Below are 15789 nucleotides of genomic sequence, written 5' to 3'. Positions count from 1 at the left end.
TGCCCATCAGGACAGTTTTGGATTGACAATCAGCATGTCCAATCACAGATTCTGAAATAATGAGGCTACCGCATTGGGCGGGGCTTCGTTTCACAAGAATGGAGGAGATCGGCGGGCTAACGTTTCATTTCACGCGTTGAAATGCAATTTCCCACGGACACCACTCATATTTTAGTATTTCCACGCCGCAGATGGTGACAAGGGACTAACAAAAAAAGCACACACTTGTGTGAACTTAGAGTGATGACTGCACGAGGGATTGTCCAACGAGAGTAAGTAGAGGTAAAGGGAAAGAAGGGCCCGCCATCGTAGCCAGAGAGCTTCGGGGAAAAGTGGGTAGCGCCGCCTGACGGACCGCCCGACGAACCGGGGAGCCGCTGTCAGGAAACCGCGGTGCCGAGAAACAGGTCTGCAACATCGGAGGGAGCGCCGCCAACAGCTCTCCATATGCCATCACACACTGTAAACAAAGATGACTTACATTTGTGAGGAAAACCATGCAATGTTTAGTGATGTTGTGCTGAGAATGGTCGTATTGTTAGCATTAGAGGGCCTTCATTTGGCTAACGGCTGAAAAAAGCGATGTTTGTACACGGTGCTGTTCCATAATATTTGAGTAAACACTACTGTGTCTTTGGTAACGTTTTAATGACGTGTACCGTTGCTATTTGGGTTGTGTGAGAGAAACACTGAAACCATTATGCTTATCATTTGGTGGCTGCTACATAACTGCTGATTTAGTATTAATACTGTTCAGTTTTAAATGTCATTTTTTGTTTTTTGTTTAACACAGGTGTGCTCTTACACTGACCATCTGGATGACAAAAGCAATCTTCATTCACGGACACAGCAGTGAATTTTCAGTACAACTCATCACCTGTCACACACACCATACTCCATGATACACTTGCTACCTACATAGGACAACAAACACACACACACTTGAGTACATACAGAGTACCAGCATGGCCGAGCAGCAGGAAGAGGCGGAGGGTGTGTATGTGGAGCACCAATATATGTGCAGTGAGTGCCACCAGCTTTTCAACACCCTTGAGGATGTGCTGATCCACCAGCAGATCCACACTGGCCAAGAGGGAGAAGGAGAAGGAGAGGCAATGGCCATCCAGGATGCCCAAGAGATGGGGCAAACCCAGCAGTACCAGTGTCTGGAATGTGGGGCTCTCCTTATGAACCCAGAGGAACTGCTGCAGCACCAGGAGATGCACATGAGAGAGGCAGGGATGGAGGTGGAGCATCAAGGTGAGGAATTTGATTGTGTGTATTTTGAGCAAGATTATAAAAATGGAGTGTGTTGAGATCATAGACTGTATTAAATAGGTTGATATATGGATATTGTACTGTAGATAGTATGTGCATGGTGCAACAACATGCTATTCTGTGGAATCAAGTGTATAGCTTTTTATAGGGACTTTTGTGTGTATGTTTGTTCTCCAGAGCTGTGTGAGGTTTTGGAGACAGAGGAACGGTCAGAGGGCCAGATGTCGGGCCCTGTTCAGTACCAGTGTCTTGACTGTTTGGCTCTGTTTGACTCACCTGAGACCTGGCTGGAGCACCGGCGGACCCACAGCAGGAGCAGCACACACAGCAACACGGAGACCATGTTGGTAATGGAAACTTATTTAACTAGGTTAACAAATACCTGTAAAACATTTGTGTTCTAATCTGGTAACTAGAATTAATCTACCTTTTACTGTATGAAAACTATAGTAGTCTTTTATTGGTAATTAAATTAACCGACCGGTGCAGTACTTCAATAAGCTTTTCAATTATTGGTGCCACACTCTTTAGGAGACCCATTAACAGTTAGATTGTTTAAATTGGTTGCTTTCTGAATTTAATGTAGTTGTACCAATAACATTTTATTTTGCAGTAAAAACAATCAAATGTGTGATGATGTAATGTTGTAGGTTATATTCTTCAGACTCATTCACATCCTAGAACTCAATTTATGTGGAGTGTGACGTGCATTGTCATCTGTATTGGGAGTTTTCTCCCAGACTATCAAAGTAGAGTTTGCGTGAATCCAACTGGCAGACTAATATTGGGTCAAATCTCATTAAAGAGTGAAGTTGACAATGGAACAACTGTAAATTTGAGGAGTATATCTGGTAACCCCTAGTTTACTCATAAAAATGTTCCACTGTGCTGAGTCATTGACTTTGCATTCATTTAATTTGAGTCAGGCCCTTACGCTCTAGACTGCATTCATATTGCGTTAAAGTGAAACATTTATCTAGGGGACTCTCTGCATTGTGTAGGCCAGCACAGATTGGTTTGCTGCATCTGTGATTCTAGAAAATACTTGTTTGGATGGGTGTCCCAGCCAAACAGCAGGCATCTAGTCTCCAAAGCATCCGATACTCAGCTAAAAGACGTGGATCAGAGTGTCGGCAATGAACTGTTAGCATCTTTGTCATTCTTAATAGAAGTTCATTTCTGTAGCACTACATAAAAAAATTGAATAAGCTATTTTTTTGGTCCTTTTTAACAGGAATATGTGCTGCAGCCTGATGGCACCATCACTCCACTGAACAACATGCAGAACTACGTGCTGAGTGAGCAGCAGGCTGGGGAGATCCTGGCACAGGTACTTGTAATTGTAAACACATCACAACAGAGGAATTAAATGAGAACTATATGAAGCGTTTTACGGTTTATACATTCCTGTGTGTATTTTCCAGGTACTCGCTCAGCAGCAGCAGCAGCAGCAGCAGCAAACACAACAACAACAACAACAGAAGAAACGTCAATCTGTTTCAAAATCTGCCGCACCCTCCCGTTCCGCCCTGCTACCTCCAGTGACAGCGACCCCCGGCTCTGCCACAATGCACCTGCAGATTCTCACAGCTCAAGCTCTGGCAGACAACTCCACCACCCCCAGTCAGCGCCGCTCCAAGCTGCCCCCTCTGTTGCCTGCTGTGGGCCGAGGCTCTTCAAGAAAGTTGGGGGTCCTGGAGAACGGGGGGAAGAGACTGGAGTTAAGGTTGGCCCCCAGGATCCAGGATGACACCCAGCAGCAGCAGCAGCAGCAGCAGCAGGAGCCAACAGAGATGGTGCTCAGCCACCCTTATGAGTGCTCAGAATGCTCCCTTCTCTTCCAGACCCCAGAGGACTTCCTCCAACACCAGGGAGAGCACTTCCTGGCTCAGGACAAAGAGAGTGGAGAGCCAGGCGTCATGAGTGGCTTCGAGGAGGTTCGAGGGAGGGAAGAGACTACAGAGAAGGTGGAGGACATTAGGATTAGAGGAGCAGAGAAGAAAGCAGTTGCCTGGGCCAAGCCCCAACAATGTGAGCTGTGCAGCCGCACCTTTACCTCCGTCAACCGGCTGGCTGCTCACAAACGTGTGCATGAGCAGGGCACGCATGAATGTCCAGAGTGTGGCAAGGTGTTCAAGAAGGCAACGTCACTGCAGACACACATGCGCACACACTCGGGCGTGGCCAGGTACTTGTGTGTGGATTGTGGCAATGGCTTCACCACTGAGATGACTCTTATCATGCACAGGTAAACACCACAGCAGCTGACGTAACTTTGAGAAACTCACAGCTGATATTTTTGAACTTTTGATTCTTTTTCTGTCTGTTTCATCTTTTTTCATCCCGGTCTTTTGCAGGAAGTCCCACACTGCAGATCCCCTTCACAAGTGTCAGTTCTGCAACAAAACCTTCACCAACATGACCAAGTACCTCTACCACCGTAGAACCCACCTCAGCCGTGATCCATCTGGCACACCTGTCCCTGTCTCCATGGTAGAAAAATAATCATATCCCCCCCCCCCCCCCCAACCTCAAGTTAATTACAATGACATTTAAATTTGACATAATATGCTTATTTTTACAGGTCTCAGCTCCAAGAAGAGCATCTCTCTCTGCTCTGGCCATTCTACAAAGAGCAAGAGAGAAGAATAGTCTCACGGATGAGACAAAGATCAACCTCCTGGCCCCTCTCACAGAGGATGAGATGGAAAAATTTGGAGAAGATCCAATCCAAAATTGTCAGACCAGAGTGGAAGGAGGTGAAGTGGAGAAGCAGGGGGAGGACAACAACATGGAGGTGTCTGACCCACTTTTAGACAACACAAATGGCCCCCAGCAGGTGGAAGATGCCACCAAGTCTGGCAGAGCTACAAACCCTGCTCCCATGGAGGACACTGGTGTAGGAGTCACAGCTGGAGCTGCGCCATCGGAGAAAGGGCCTTTTTCTTGTCGTTCTTGCTCTAAGACCTTTACCTCCCAACTGCAGCTGGTTCACCATCGACGTAAGACCCATGTCACTGAGCGCAGCTTTATGTGTGGCATCTGTGGCAAGTCTTTTAAGAAGCAAATCCACGTTCGCAACCATATCCGCATTCATACCGGTGAGCGGCCCTTCCAGTGTTCTGACTGCGGCAAAACCTTCTCAGCTCTGGCCAATCTGATGAGGCACAATCTCATCCACTCTGGTGTGCGACCATACCGCTGTGATGTCTGCCACCGCTCGTTTTCTCAGTCGTCCAACCTCCGTCAGCACAGCCTGCTGCACTCCAGTGCTGCAACACTCTGCTGCCCAGACTGCCCTGCCACCTTTCGCTGGCCTATCAAGTTAGCAGCACATCGCTACACTCAACATCCAGGGGCTCCAGCCCCTTTCCCATGTTCTCACTGTGAGGCTGGCTTCCTGACTAGGAGGCAACGAGACAGCCACTGTCTGGAGCAGCACCCCACCCTGGTGCAGGCTGGTACAGGGACAAAAGACGGCAAAGAGACAAACAACAAAGCAGAGTTGACCTCAGAGCCCTCCACCTCAACCACAGCAGAGACAGAATCAGGGGATTCAACCAGTCTTGTGCGGTGGGGTCTAGATTGTAATGTTTGTGGGAAGAAGCTCAATTCTCCTGCCAATCTGCGACTTCACAGACTGAGCCACTTCGCCTTAGGCCCCGGGCGGTCGCGGTGTGCCACCGGAAAGCGCCCCAAAGCCCACCAGTGTCCTATCTGTGGCAAACTATTTGTGTCTTCCTCTGGAGTTGTACTACATCAGCGGGTCCACACGGGTGAGCGCCCGTTTCCTTGCCAAGTGTGCGGCAAACGTTTCCGTCAGAACACACACCTGCGAGAGCACCTGCGCACACACTCGGGCGAACGGCCATTTCGCTGTGAAGTGTGCGGAAAGGGTTTTGTCCAGAGTATGCACCTGGCCGAACACCGTCGAACACACACGGGCGAACGGCCACATGTATGTCTGCAGTGTGGCAAAGCCTTCAAGACCTTCTCCAACCTGAGAAACCACAAAAAGACGCACACTAGGCAGCAGAAGCTGGATGAAGTGGCTACTGCCCAAGCTGCCATGGAGACCAGCTCCGCCGCGGCAGTGGTGGACGCTTCGGCAGTGGAACTAGCTAATGGGCAGCCTCAGCTCATTCAGATCCAAGCCTCCGATCTTCCACAGGTCAGAATGTATATCCTACTCACTCATCTCTAAAGCACTGCATTAAGTTAACATGAGCTGGGTGCCATAGGGACCCAGGGAGGAAGTTTAGTCCAATCTAGTTAACCGGTAAACTATGTAAATGAAAGTTTAGAGTTAAAACAGGATATTTAATCAGCACCTGTAAATAAGTCTGTGTACTCTCTGCTGTTGAATTATTCAGAATTCTGTTTTCTTCTCTCAGACACAGGGCACTCCTACTATCATGTGTAATGAGTTTGGAGAGACCATAGCCATCATTCAGACCAGCGAGGGAGAAGCGCTGCCTCTGGAGCAGGCCTTGGAGATTTATCACACAGCTTTGGAGAACGGCCTCACTATGGACACAGTCGCTGTGGATGGACTGCAGATCCTCTGAGGACGAGTTTAAGTGGACAAAAAATTAAGTTTGTTGTGCCAAATTGATGAGTCACGTACTTGTCTTAATACTGACTGACTACTGAGAGATTGAATATTCAGTTCAGACTAACTGGAACCAGATAATTATGCACTGGACAAGAATGCTACAAAACTGATATGGAGCTCAGCAAACAGACCAAAATGATTAATCTTTCCTACAAAGCTATGAGAGGGAACAGGAATAAAGTTAACTGAAATAATGCATGCTAAAATTAAGGATACATTCATCATGAATAAGGACCAGTGCCTCAGATGAGAGGATGATTTGTATGATTCATTTTATAATTGATATGAAATGGATGTGATTTGTCTTCAGGTTTGGTAGTATTGTTGTAAAAAGTGAAACTCAATAAAATGTAGAATGTTTTTTTAAGGTGATAAATATGTAAGCCATGCGTTCATTCAACACAACCATATGTTAAAAGTTCCCATACAGTACATAGTCAAATGTACACTGTAGAGATGATGTATCAGTTACATTTTAAAGGTGCTTGGACAAAAATCATGCTTAATTTCAGAACCACATATTGTATATCTGCTTAAGGAAAACTGTTCACATTACCAGCGATAAAATCACTTTAATTGAACACCTATTTTTATTTGCATACTGAAAGATACAGATACAAACTTAAATTATTCATATAAATTCCTCTCTTGTATACTAGAACAGCAAAACAAGGAGTAGAACACAAACATTAATAGCCATATTTATTGTTTTTTTTTTCCATTTCATGTGTTTTACCTTCAGTAATGGGTGTCTTAAAAGTCAACTTATGTTCACTGACAGATTTTTCCTTAATATAATGAGTCTACTGACTCTACAGTAATTATTTACAACACAACCAAGTCTTGCACAAAGACACAACCAGTATTAGATCCTACCAGCTCTCTTTGATTCATTCCACTCCCCTCACTTCCCCTAGTTTTCTCCCCAGTTTTCTCGCTGCGTGTCTAAAAGGGAGGTCTGGAAAGAGCAATAAAGTGACAAAGGGAGGAAGGAGGTAAGGAAAGAGGTGGAGGAAGGAGATGTACAGTTTAAGTGTTGAGGCTATAGAATCAAACTTAGCAAGGGACAGAGTGGCATACAGGGTGGTCTAAAAACATACAGCTGATTATGCTGAAAGAATATAAAAAGTCTGTTGTGTTTATCGTCCTCTTTGAAATGTACAATAAAAATAACTGCACCACAGATCCTTGCTGAGGTGAAATGCAAGGGAAGACTACAATGTTCCACAGGTGTGGAACAGCTTCTCACACCTACCCTAAAAAGTATATTTAGAAAAAAATAGTACAAGAAATCAACAGTTGGCAGAAATGAAGAAAACATCTGCCAGAAATTAGAACAGAACTAAGGACGGGAGTTCACTGCAATGATATATGTAGTAATAATAAGAATAACCATAGGAATAGTACAACAACAAACTAAATATGACAATGTGAAATACAAATCAAATTGTTTAAAAAAGTTAATAAAACTGCTTGGCAAATGGCAATAGAGGATTCAGACCATATTAGCATGACCTCTACGACTAAGAGCCAGGATGTGCCCGTTGACTCTGACCCACCTCCTTCCTTCATGGCTAGCGAGTGAGAGGCACAGGAATGCTCGGTTCCTACCTACTGGCATGTGCTAGGGTCAGTCGCAAGAAGGGAGGACTTGGCCAGACGTGTAATTTCAGGAATGATGGCACTGCCAGAAGTCAGTCAATTTTTCAGTCACTCCTGGAATAGTAGACCTCCCCTAAAAGGTCTACATGTGAGAGATAAAATGGAGAAAAAGGTCTTTCCAGGCCCACAGTAACGAGTTCTCTTGTTCAACCAAATAGTTTCCGGCTGTTGAGGGCCCAGCCCCCTAATGTCAGCAGAAACAAGACACAAGCTGACAACAGTTAAGTCTAAATACAGGTTGTTCTTCAAGCAGATACTTACTGCTTTCACTCCTTTAACACTATTAAAAACAAATATCAAAACATATATTGTCCTTGTTTTAAAACTGCTGACTTTTCACTGTCTCAGAATGGGTTATGCAGGTCTTTCCGTCCAAAACAAGAACCCTTTCTTTATCGAGGCACAATGGTCCTTCGTTCACTGGCATTGATGGGAGCTTTCTCCAAGGTCGTTAATACAGAGTGCTAATTCAAGTGAGGGAATTAAGAGTTTGCAGGGTGTGTCAGAGTGTGTGTGTGTGTGTGTGTGTGTGTGTGTGTGTGTGAGTGTGTGTGTGGTAGTTTTTAATACCACTAGTTTTTCACATGTCCTTTTTTGGTAGCGTGTCACACATTACCAAAGAAAAGGCCCAACATAGCATTCAGACATCTCTCACTCTCACAGGTTGGCCACTGAGAAAAAAAAAAGCATGTGAAAGCGTGTAGGGGATGGAAAGGTGTGACTTCAACTGTCCTCAATCTAATTTGTCAGCATCTCTCATCTAGAAGAGTCCTTTGAATCACGAGGATCCTCTGGGCTCCCCTCTGTCCCTTGCTCTATGTCTTCATCCTGCAGGTCCCCACCTCCTCTCATATATCCTTCTCCTGACTGGGAGCTAGAAGGTCCAGGGAGGTTGCCAATTGAGTCAGGGATACCTAAACCAGAGACATCAGAGGGGGCAGCTGTCTGCATGATCTTCTGCCGGACCTCCCTGATCTTCAGCTGCAGACACACCTTAGTGGGAAATATATCAGAGTATCTTGTCTGGAAGGCTGCAGTGGCCTGAGCTGGGAACACAATGACAAGAGAAAAACAACACAAATCAATGTCTACAAATGGAATCTCGTTCTGAATTCATGCTTGTAGATATAGTGTGTGTGTGTGTGTGTGTGTGTGTGTGTGTGTGTGTGTGTATGTGTGTATTACCTGATGGAAAGAAGCCCTGCTCCTGGAACAGCTGCATGACCAGCGCTCGCCTCTGGTCCAGTGTTCGCCGCAGCGAGGAGTACGGCACCTTATCAAACTCCAGATCTGTCAGGATGTCTTCTCCGTCTGTGGCTGGGTAAGGGACAAACAGGTGGAGAGGTTGAGTCTCCAGAAAACTAGTTCCAATACTGAGGATCTTTATTTATGTCCCTTCAGGCCCCATCATCTTTGATACACTCCGAGAGGGGGGGGGGGACTAACCAAGCAGGAAAAATACAGCAACTTTTGGGTGAATCGGTTCTCCAAGTAAGTGATTCTTATCCAGCTCAGAGATTTTTATTTTTTTATTTTCAAACTAGTCCAAACAGTTTGACAAAAAAAAAAAAAAAAATCTTCATTCAAGGTTCACTTTTTACAGAGCTTTCAACGGCATCTTTCAAATTTTCTTAGGCGTCCTATATACCTAGCTGACATGTTTTACTAAGCCAATCACTTATGTTTTTATTGTTGGGAAAAAGAAGAAGGAAAAAAGTAAGACTTAATAACTTTTGAACGCACCATGCATAGACTGGGTCAGTAGTGAGTCACCACAGTGGCCTTCCATTACAAGATCAATAACAATGTTTGTTGTTTCCCTGTTTCTTATTGTTTTTACTAATGAAAATAATCACTTTTGAAAACAAGTATGACAGATTCTTACTGAGATAAGAGTAAAGTAAAAACTTAAACTAAACTATGGAGAAGGAATTGTTGAGGTCATTAAAATAAAAAACATAAAAAAACTTAAAAATAAAAGTGCAAACACACAAAAAATACAAGACCTCTCCTTCAGTCCCAAACCCCTCAACCTATGCTTTCATTACACACATCACCTATCCAGAACTAACAAAAGACCGGAAAAAAATACTCCAACTGAAATACATTAGAGTCGTTGCTCCTTCCTGCGTGTTACCTGCTCTGTCGAAGGTGAAGATGTCCCCCTCGCATTTGGCGGCACTTTTAGGTGTGTTGGGCTCTGAGCTGCAACTTGAGCGCCGCCGACTCTTTCTCTTAGGAGAGACTTGCTCGTCAGTGGCTGAGTCCAAATCTAGAAGCACACAGAGGAAACAAACTTTATCAGCAGAGGTTAAATCTCCATATGTATCTGGATTCATCACAATGAACTGTGTGGATCATCATAAACCTAAAGTCATTAACACTAGAGAGAGTTCTACCTTTGCTTTCATAAACAACAGAAACTATTTGCTGCTCGCCAAACAACTCTACAGCAAAAGCATTAAGTCAGATTATCATGTGATTGAAACCTGTAGAGTTCTTCCTCTTGCGACGGTAGCTGCCCAGAATGGCGCGGGGTGAAGTGGCCAGACTCTGCAGGGTGGGTGAAGGCAAAACCTCTTCAGGCCGAAACTCTGGCAGCTCGGCAAAGCGCTCCTCAAAATACACTTCTGACAGCACCCTGCCAGACCAACACGCGCACACACACACAATATACAGTATATATACACTGTCCACAAATCATTTCTGCAACCTTGCTCACAAGATTCATAAAGTTGTCAACTCACTTGTCTACCGAGTCAAAAGTCTTCTTAAGTGGCGGTGGGCGGGCTTTGACTTTTTTGGGTGCAGGACCGTCTTTGTCAGTCTGTGGGGGTGGCAGGCTGGGTTCCGTGGCTGATGGAGGGGGAGGAGGTGAGGAGGGGAGGGAATCTCTCCATCCAGTCTGCACACAAAGTTCAATTTAAGTATTGTATACAAAGTCACAAACTACGTTGCGTATCAACAACAACTGGGCAGTTTTGCCTCATTATGTTAGAGCTGAGACTCAGTATGTGATGTTCCTCTCACCTCTTTGGCGCTTGTGCTTTCTCTATGTCGTGTGTCAGAGGAGTCTGGAACACTGGAGCCCTCCAGGGTCCTTTCAGAGGGTGGCGGCTCCTCAGTAGGATGTGTTGATGGAGACCCTGTCTGCCCCGCCAACTCCGGTTCAAAGGAGAAGTGGCTAGTGGCTGTAGCTTCTCTCTCCCTTTCTCTCTCCCTCTCCTTTTCCCTTTCTCTCTCTTTTCCTCGCCCTCCTCCTTCATAGCTGCCTACAGGGATGTTTGCCACTGTTGCCTTCACCTTCTGAGGGGTCCTGACTGGAAGCTGGGTTAGTTTGGGTGTACCTGGTGTATTGCCTGAAAAACACAAAGATAAAGACAAGTCAAAATATAATATTGTTAAATGAAATCCCTACAAATCATGTCAAGTGTTCTAAAAACAATACATGCAGCCCTACCAGGCGTTTGGCTCTGAAGTGGAGGACTGCAGGGCCTTATGGACACAGCTGAGCCACTGGGAGGAGCCACTGAGCTGCTATTAGTGGAGGCCTGCCTCTCCAGATGTCTGTCCGAATGTGTCAGCAGTTCTGTCTGCCTCTCAGCTTGTCTGTCAGTTTGTCGATCTGCAGGTCTGTCCGGAGGCAGGTGCCTGTCTGCCTGTCTGTCCAGATGGGAATGCAGATGTGGGTGCGTGACTGTAGTGGGGGTTGCTGTGTATTTGGACAGGATGTGGGGGGAAGCACTGGAAGGGGTGGAGACGGAGTAGACCACGCTGGGCGGTACTGCTGTCATGGAGACCACACCTGTTGCCATGGTGACGCTAGGTGAAGGAGGGTATACGGCGGTGACTATCTGGCCCCCGGAGGCTGAGGCAGGGGCTGAGATGGAAGGCTGTGGAGACTGAGCTGTGGCTAGGAGCGGTGGCTGACCTGGATGAAGGAAACAGGAGACCCAAGAGGCCAAATGTTCTTTATATTTTCAGTACAGTGATAATTTATAACCTTTTTACATCAATAAATGTCCATATTGCTTCTTTTTTGCAAATTAATATAACAAATCAGTGATTCAGTCCTTCATGCCAACCATTGGTCCAGATTTGACTTTGTGAATGTGCTTTTAAACATGTTGCGGTATTTAATTAGTCCTACACCACATTGACAACTGCCCACCAAAGATTTTGAGAGAAAAATTTGGATATTGTAGTACAGGTGTCAGCAACTAAACAAGCAAGTTAAAGCATGGGCCAGTTGTTTCAGCATTCATCATTGGACAACACGTTTTATAGGGCGCACAGAAGAACAGAACCAGTGAGCTCTCCACAACACTGACCCGCAATCAGTGGCTGAACTAGCGTCTGTCCAGGTGGTGCGATGGCTGTGAACCCAAGTGTTGCCAGGGGCGATGGAACATATGCAGATCCAGTCACCGGCAGGGCTTGCTGGGTGGGGGAAGCACCTGTTGTCGTGGAGACCAGAGGCAGAGTGGATGGGACCCCTGGAGTGGAGTGGACATAGGTGATCCTGGACGAGGAGGAACAGAAAAAGGAAGAGGGAATTAGAGGAGAAAAATATGAGGAATAAAAATGAAGATGGCACAAGAGAGCAAAGCCAAAAATATCAAGAAAGGTGACAGATGTGTAATGATACAATAATGAGCCAGAGGAGGAATAAGAGGAGACATGATAGAGACATGATTACAAGGAAAGACGAAGACAAAAAAATAAGTGCTGCAGTGAGGGTCACTGGGTGAGTGTACATCACAGCGAGCAGCACTTGATGACTAGTGCTATATGTGTGTGTGAGTGTGTGTGTGTGTGTGTGTGTGTGTGTGTGTGTGTTAGGAGCTGAGAGGTAGTGTGGGGGTGGCAGAGGCAACTTGGGCCACCAGCAGCATGACTAACACATCCAGAATAGAGCTGCACTGCTACAGTTGCACCCCTGCTGGAGTTTTTGTTTCTCATATTGTCTGCTCGCTATTCTTTGACAAATCTGGACATCGCTGCCATATCAAACAATTCAACTTCTTTATATAAAGTATAATTTATGAAGTACTATAATGTAACTGTAGTTACAACTGATGTCATGTGTTTTAGGCTACGACATTTGTTGACACATACAGCTAACATCTCCTCACTATCCGCAAGAATACTTTGAACGTCAACAAGAAGTAACGTCACCCAACATTGCTTAGAGCACCTTTAATAGAGTTTTTTTTTCTTTTCAAGAATCACTGCAAGTCCCATTAATGTCTTGCTGTCTCCCATTTAATAACTGCAAAAGTAGTATATTCTGAAAAAAGAAAGCACAGCACTAAACCAATAATGGTCAAAGCTGGTCCATCATTTCAATTATTTGCTCGTGTTGAAACTCATTTAAAAAAAATATTTATTCTAAGCATGTAGACAGGACATGCAAACAGCACGCCTCATCCACATTGTTTCTGTAGCTCTACTCTATGTAAATCCTTTCTAGGAATAATGGAGCCACTACTAAGATTAACAGTAGCCCAGGGTAAGTGAGGTTGGGCATTTGCTCATAAATGGGTGCCTGTTCGTCAGAGCTGAGTCAAGCTTTACTGGAACATAATTTGTTTATAGCCCCTTTTAGACATTTGATCTGTAACATTGTTGGGTTCATCTATTTGTTAAAGAAATAGCATTTGGGCTTTCAAACATAGATCTCTCCATAATACACTGTTACAAGTGAGTGAGAGAGTGCTATGAAGAGAGATATGGCGCTTTAATAGACAGAACAACGCACATAAATAATGCATGCCGACAGCACCCATCCTGTTCTAATTAGGTTTGTATAAAGGAAAATAGATAACGTATTTAAGTTAAGTTTTGGCTCTCATCTAATTTCTCATTTTGCCCATATGTTGTTAAACATTTACTGGATTTTCATCCTTTAAGCAGCTGGAAGGAAAGAAGCAGTTTAGGCCGGCAAACAGGCTGGTAATCTGACCAATTTTCCTTTGTTGTCTTGCAATGGAAAATAAAATAACTTGTCAGTTGGAAAAAAAATAATTCTTACCTGAAATGAGAAGAGAACCTCTCTTCCGATCTTAAAATTGGCTCATGTACAGTATTTTGTTCATAAAAAGGGTATATTACCCAGATTTAATTTCCTTGCATATTAGGAATAATAATTAGGCTAAAGCTTAAAATTGATTACACAGCTATCTTAAGGCAGAAGCAAGTCAGGTGTTTAGATCATAACATATTGTGTTCTGACAAACTCTAAATACTTATGCAAACAAGATAGCCACATGCACATACATTTACAAGGAAGTGCATGTCTGAAAGAGCCTTTATATAGACTTCTTTCAGTGCCAGGTGGGCGGATTTAGTTTATGAAAATATAAAGAGTGCTCGGCAGGCAATTACAGAAAAGCATTTCAAAGTCAGTTTAGAATAACTGTTTGGGCTGAAAACTAATATGCACTCTTTGTTTCGTTTATTCTGGCGCACCTAAGTGGTGACGTTTGCCACTTTAGTACAAACTATAGGCCTACAGTTATTGAAACTGTCGTTTGACATAGTATTCCTGTTTGCCAAGGTGTAGAACGAAAAGCACAAAAGTGTGTGGTGTTGTAGTTTCAAAAGGTATAGGATCCATATTTATTTTTTCATCATAGTTTATTTTCTACCTGGTTGGAGCTGGTGGCAGGAGTACAGCCTGGGAGGGGGCTGATCCTGGAGCCACCACAGCCGCTGTGCCAACTGTTACAGGGAAGGGGCTGGCAGGGTGGACGGCTCCACCTTGAGGCAGCTGGGACTGGACCACAGGCATGGGGGCTATCTGGATGATCTGGCATGCAAAGAGAAAGTCATAAAGTAAGGGATATGATCAATACAAATGTGTAAATGGGGGGCAATGCATGTGGTGAGCTCATGATTTGTTACTAAAAGATATTGACACAAATTATAAAGTTCTCATTTGAGTGTCTCCAGTGAAGTGCTTACGAACCTTGCTTCCTGTCTGAGCACCGTTCTGGACCGGAAGAGGTGGAGCCACAATGGGAAACTGCTGGGCAGGGGCTGGTGCTGTCCGTACGGTTGCCATGGGAACAAGCATTTTTCCCTGGAGCACTGGAGACTGTGTTTGCACTGAGGCACAGAAAAAGGAAGGGAGAATGGGCATTGTAGTAACCAATAAATAGTATGATATACACACCTTACCATGACTCTACTTAATTACTGAGATGACTGCAGTTTTAAAACTCACCTCTAGTTCCCGGGCTAACCACTCCCACTGCTGAGCTGGGTGTATATCCTGTCAGTGAACTTGTCGCCTGATGCTTTCCATTGGCCAGGGGCATGTGTGTGGGTGGAGCTGTGGGCAAGTTGAAGATACTGGTTGGCTGGCCGAGTTGCTGAGGTGGACTCTTGGGGTTGGCAGGTAGGGTGGGCAGGATGTACTGAACTTGTGTGATGGCCTTACCCCCAGGGGATGCTAGGGAAGAGGCAGGAAGGAACTGAGGATGAAGCAGGGAGAGAGGCACGGGCCCGTTGGTTTGGCTATGCGGTACTGAAACAGTAGAGGAGGAAAACGCTTGCTGCTGGCAGGGCTGAGGTTGGTGGGAAGGGGTGATGAGCTGTACAGTAGGTTGAGCAGACAGAGTTCCTCCTAACACCAAATTAGTCACTACACCACCAGGTCCTACGCCTGCACCTAAAGGATTAGGTGATGATGAAGAGTAGTACCCACCACCTGTGGCTTGGACCCCACTTCCTGATCCTGAGCCAATCAGAAATTGTGGCTGCTGATGGGGAGTCAAGGACTTCCTCTCTGGCGGATGCGGGCTAGATAACGTTCCTCCATCTCTGGGTTTGCTGGCGATGGGGAGCGGTGTGCTGATAACAGGACGCATTACATTGGTCACCACCGTAGATGCAACCCTTACAGCGCCAATGCCCTGAAGTGGGTTCCCCCCAAGTGAACCTACTGATGAGGAAGGATGCCCTCCAGCTGGAGAAGTGGAGATGACTGAATGGCCAGAAGTGAGGGAGATAGATGTGGCTTGCACTCCTCCTCCCCCCTCTCCCCCAAATGTGTCCTTACCCTCTCCTCTATCCTTCCTCCTGTGATCTGAAAATGCTCCCCCTCCTGACCTCCCCTCATCACAACGCTTGCTGCTGGGGTAAGAGGACAGTGAGACACTCCTACCATGAGGGGTATGGTGTGAAGAAGATGATAATGCAGAGGAGCAAATGACTGGAGCAAAAACTCT

At 45.3% G+C, this 15789-nt stretch overlaps 2 protein-coding genes across 7 annotated transcripts in view; one reads left to right on the top strand and one right to left on the bottom strand.

Annotated features, from left to right (window-relative positions):
* The first annotated feature begins 64 nt into the window (after nucleotides 1–64).
* On the top strand, nucleotides 65–6265 carry znf526 (zinc finger protein 526). 4 transcript variants are annotated; one of them, XM_032518605.1, is made up of 8 exons: nucleotides 65–272; nucleotides 794–1260; nucleotides 1456–1625; nucleotides 2513–2608; nucleotides 2703–3526; nucleotides 3636–3771; nucleotides 3863–5449; nucleotides 5673–6265. In XM_032518605.1, the coding sequence occupies exons 2-8, from the start codon at nucleotides 966–968 to the stop codon at nucleotides 5844–5846; spliced, it is 3282 nt and encodes a 1093-aa protein (XP_032374496.1). In that variant the 5' UTR covers nucleotides 65–272; nucleotides 794–965; the 3' UTR covers nucleotides 5847–6265. The 4 variants fall into 4 exon arrangements, with proteins under 4 accessions (XP_032374496.1, XP_032374499.1, XP_032374498.1 ...); XM_032518608.1 differs by having other exon boundaries at nucleotides 2513–2620; nucleotides 2721–3526; XM_032518607.1 differs by having other exon boundaries at nucleotides 65–407.
* A 315-nt stretch (nucleotides 6266–6580) lies between these two features.
* The window catches only part of cicb (capicua transcriptional repressor b), a 35053-nt gene continuing 25844 nt past the window's right edge, over nucleotides 6581–15789 (bottom strand). The window contains exons 11-22 of one of the 3 annotated variants that reach the window (XM_032518588.1): nucleotides 15267–15789; nucleotides 14784–14891; nucleotides 14526–14665; nucleotides 14206–14366; nucleotides 11887–12077; nucleotides 11016–11486; nucleotides 10586–10914; nucleotides 10303–10460; nucleotides 10045–10205; nucleotides 9693–9827; nucleotides 8741–8872; nucleotides 6581–8601 (exon numbers count right to left, since the gene is read on the bottom strand). In XM_032518588.1, coding sequence (XP_032374479.1) covers nucleotides 8312–8601; nucleotides 8741–8872; nucleotides 9693–9827; nucleotides 10045–10205; nucleotides 10303–10460; nucleotides 10586–10914; nucleotides 11016–11486; nucleotides 11887–12077; nucleotides 14206–14366; nucleotides 14526–14665; nucleotides 14784–14891; nucleotides 15267–15789 — 2799 coding nt within the window. In that variant the 3' untranslated portion in view covers nucleotides 6581–8311. Of the gene's footprint in view, nucleotides 8602–8740; nucleotides 8873–9692; nucleotides 9828–10044; nucleotides 10206–10302; nucleotides 10461–10585; nucleotides 10915–11015; nucleotides 11487–11886; nucleotides 12078–14205; nucleotides 14367–14525; nucleotides 14666–14783 lie in introns of all 3 variants that reach the window. The other 2 variants (XM_032518586.1, XM_032518587.1) reach the window with 2 other exon arrangements.

The sequence above is a fragment of the Etheostoma spectabile genome, chromosome 6 (genome assembly GCF_008692095.1).
Source record: "Etheostoma spectabile isolate EspeVRDwgs_2016 chromosome 6, UIUC_Espe_1.0, whole genome shotgun sequence".
Taxonomy (NCBI): Eukaryota; Metazoa; Chordata; class Actinopteri; order Perciformes; family Percidae; genus Etheostoma; species Etheostoma spectabile.
This window is presented reverse-complemented; position numbering and strand designations above follow the sequence as displayed.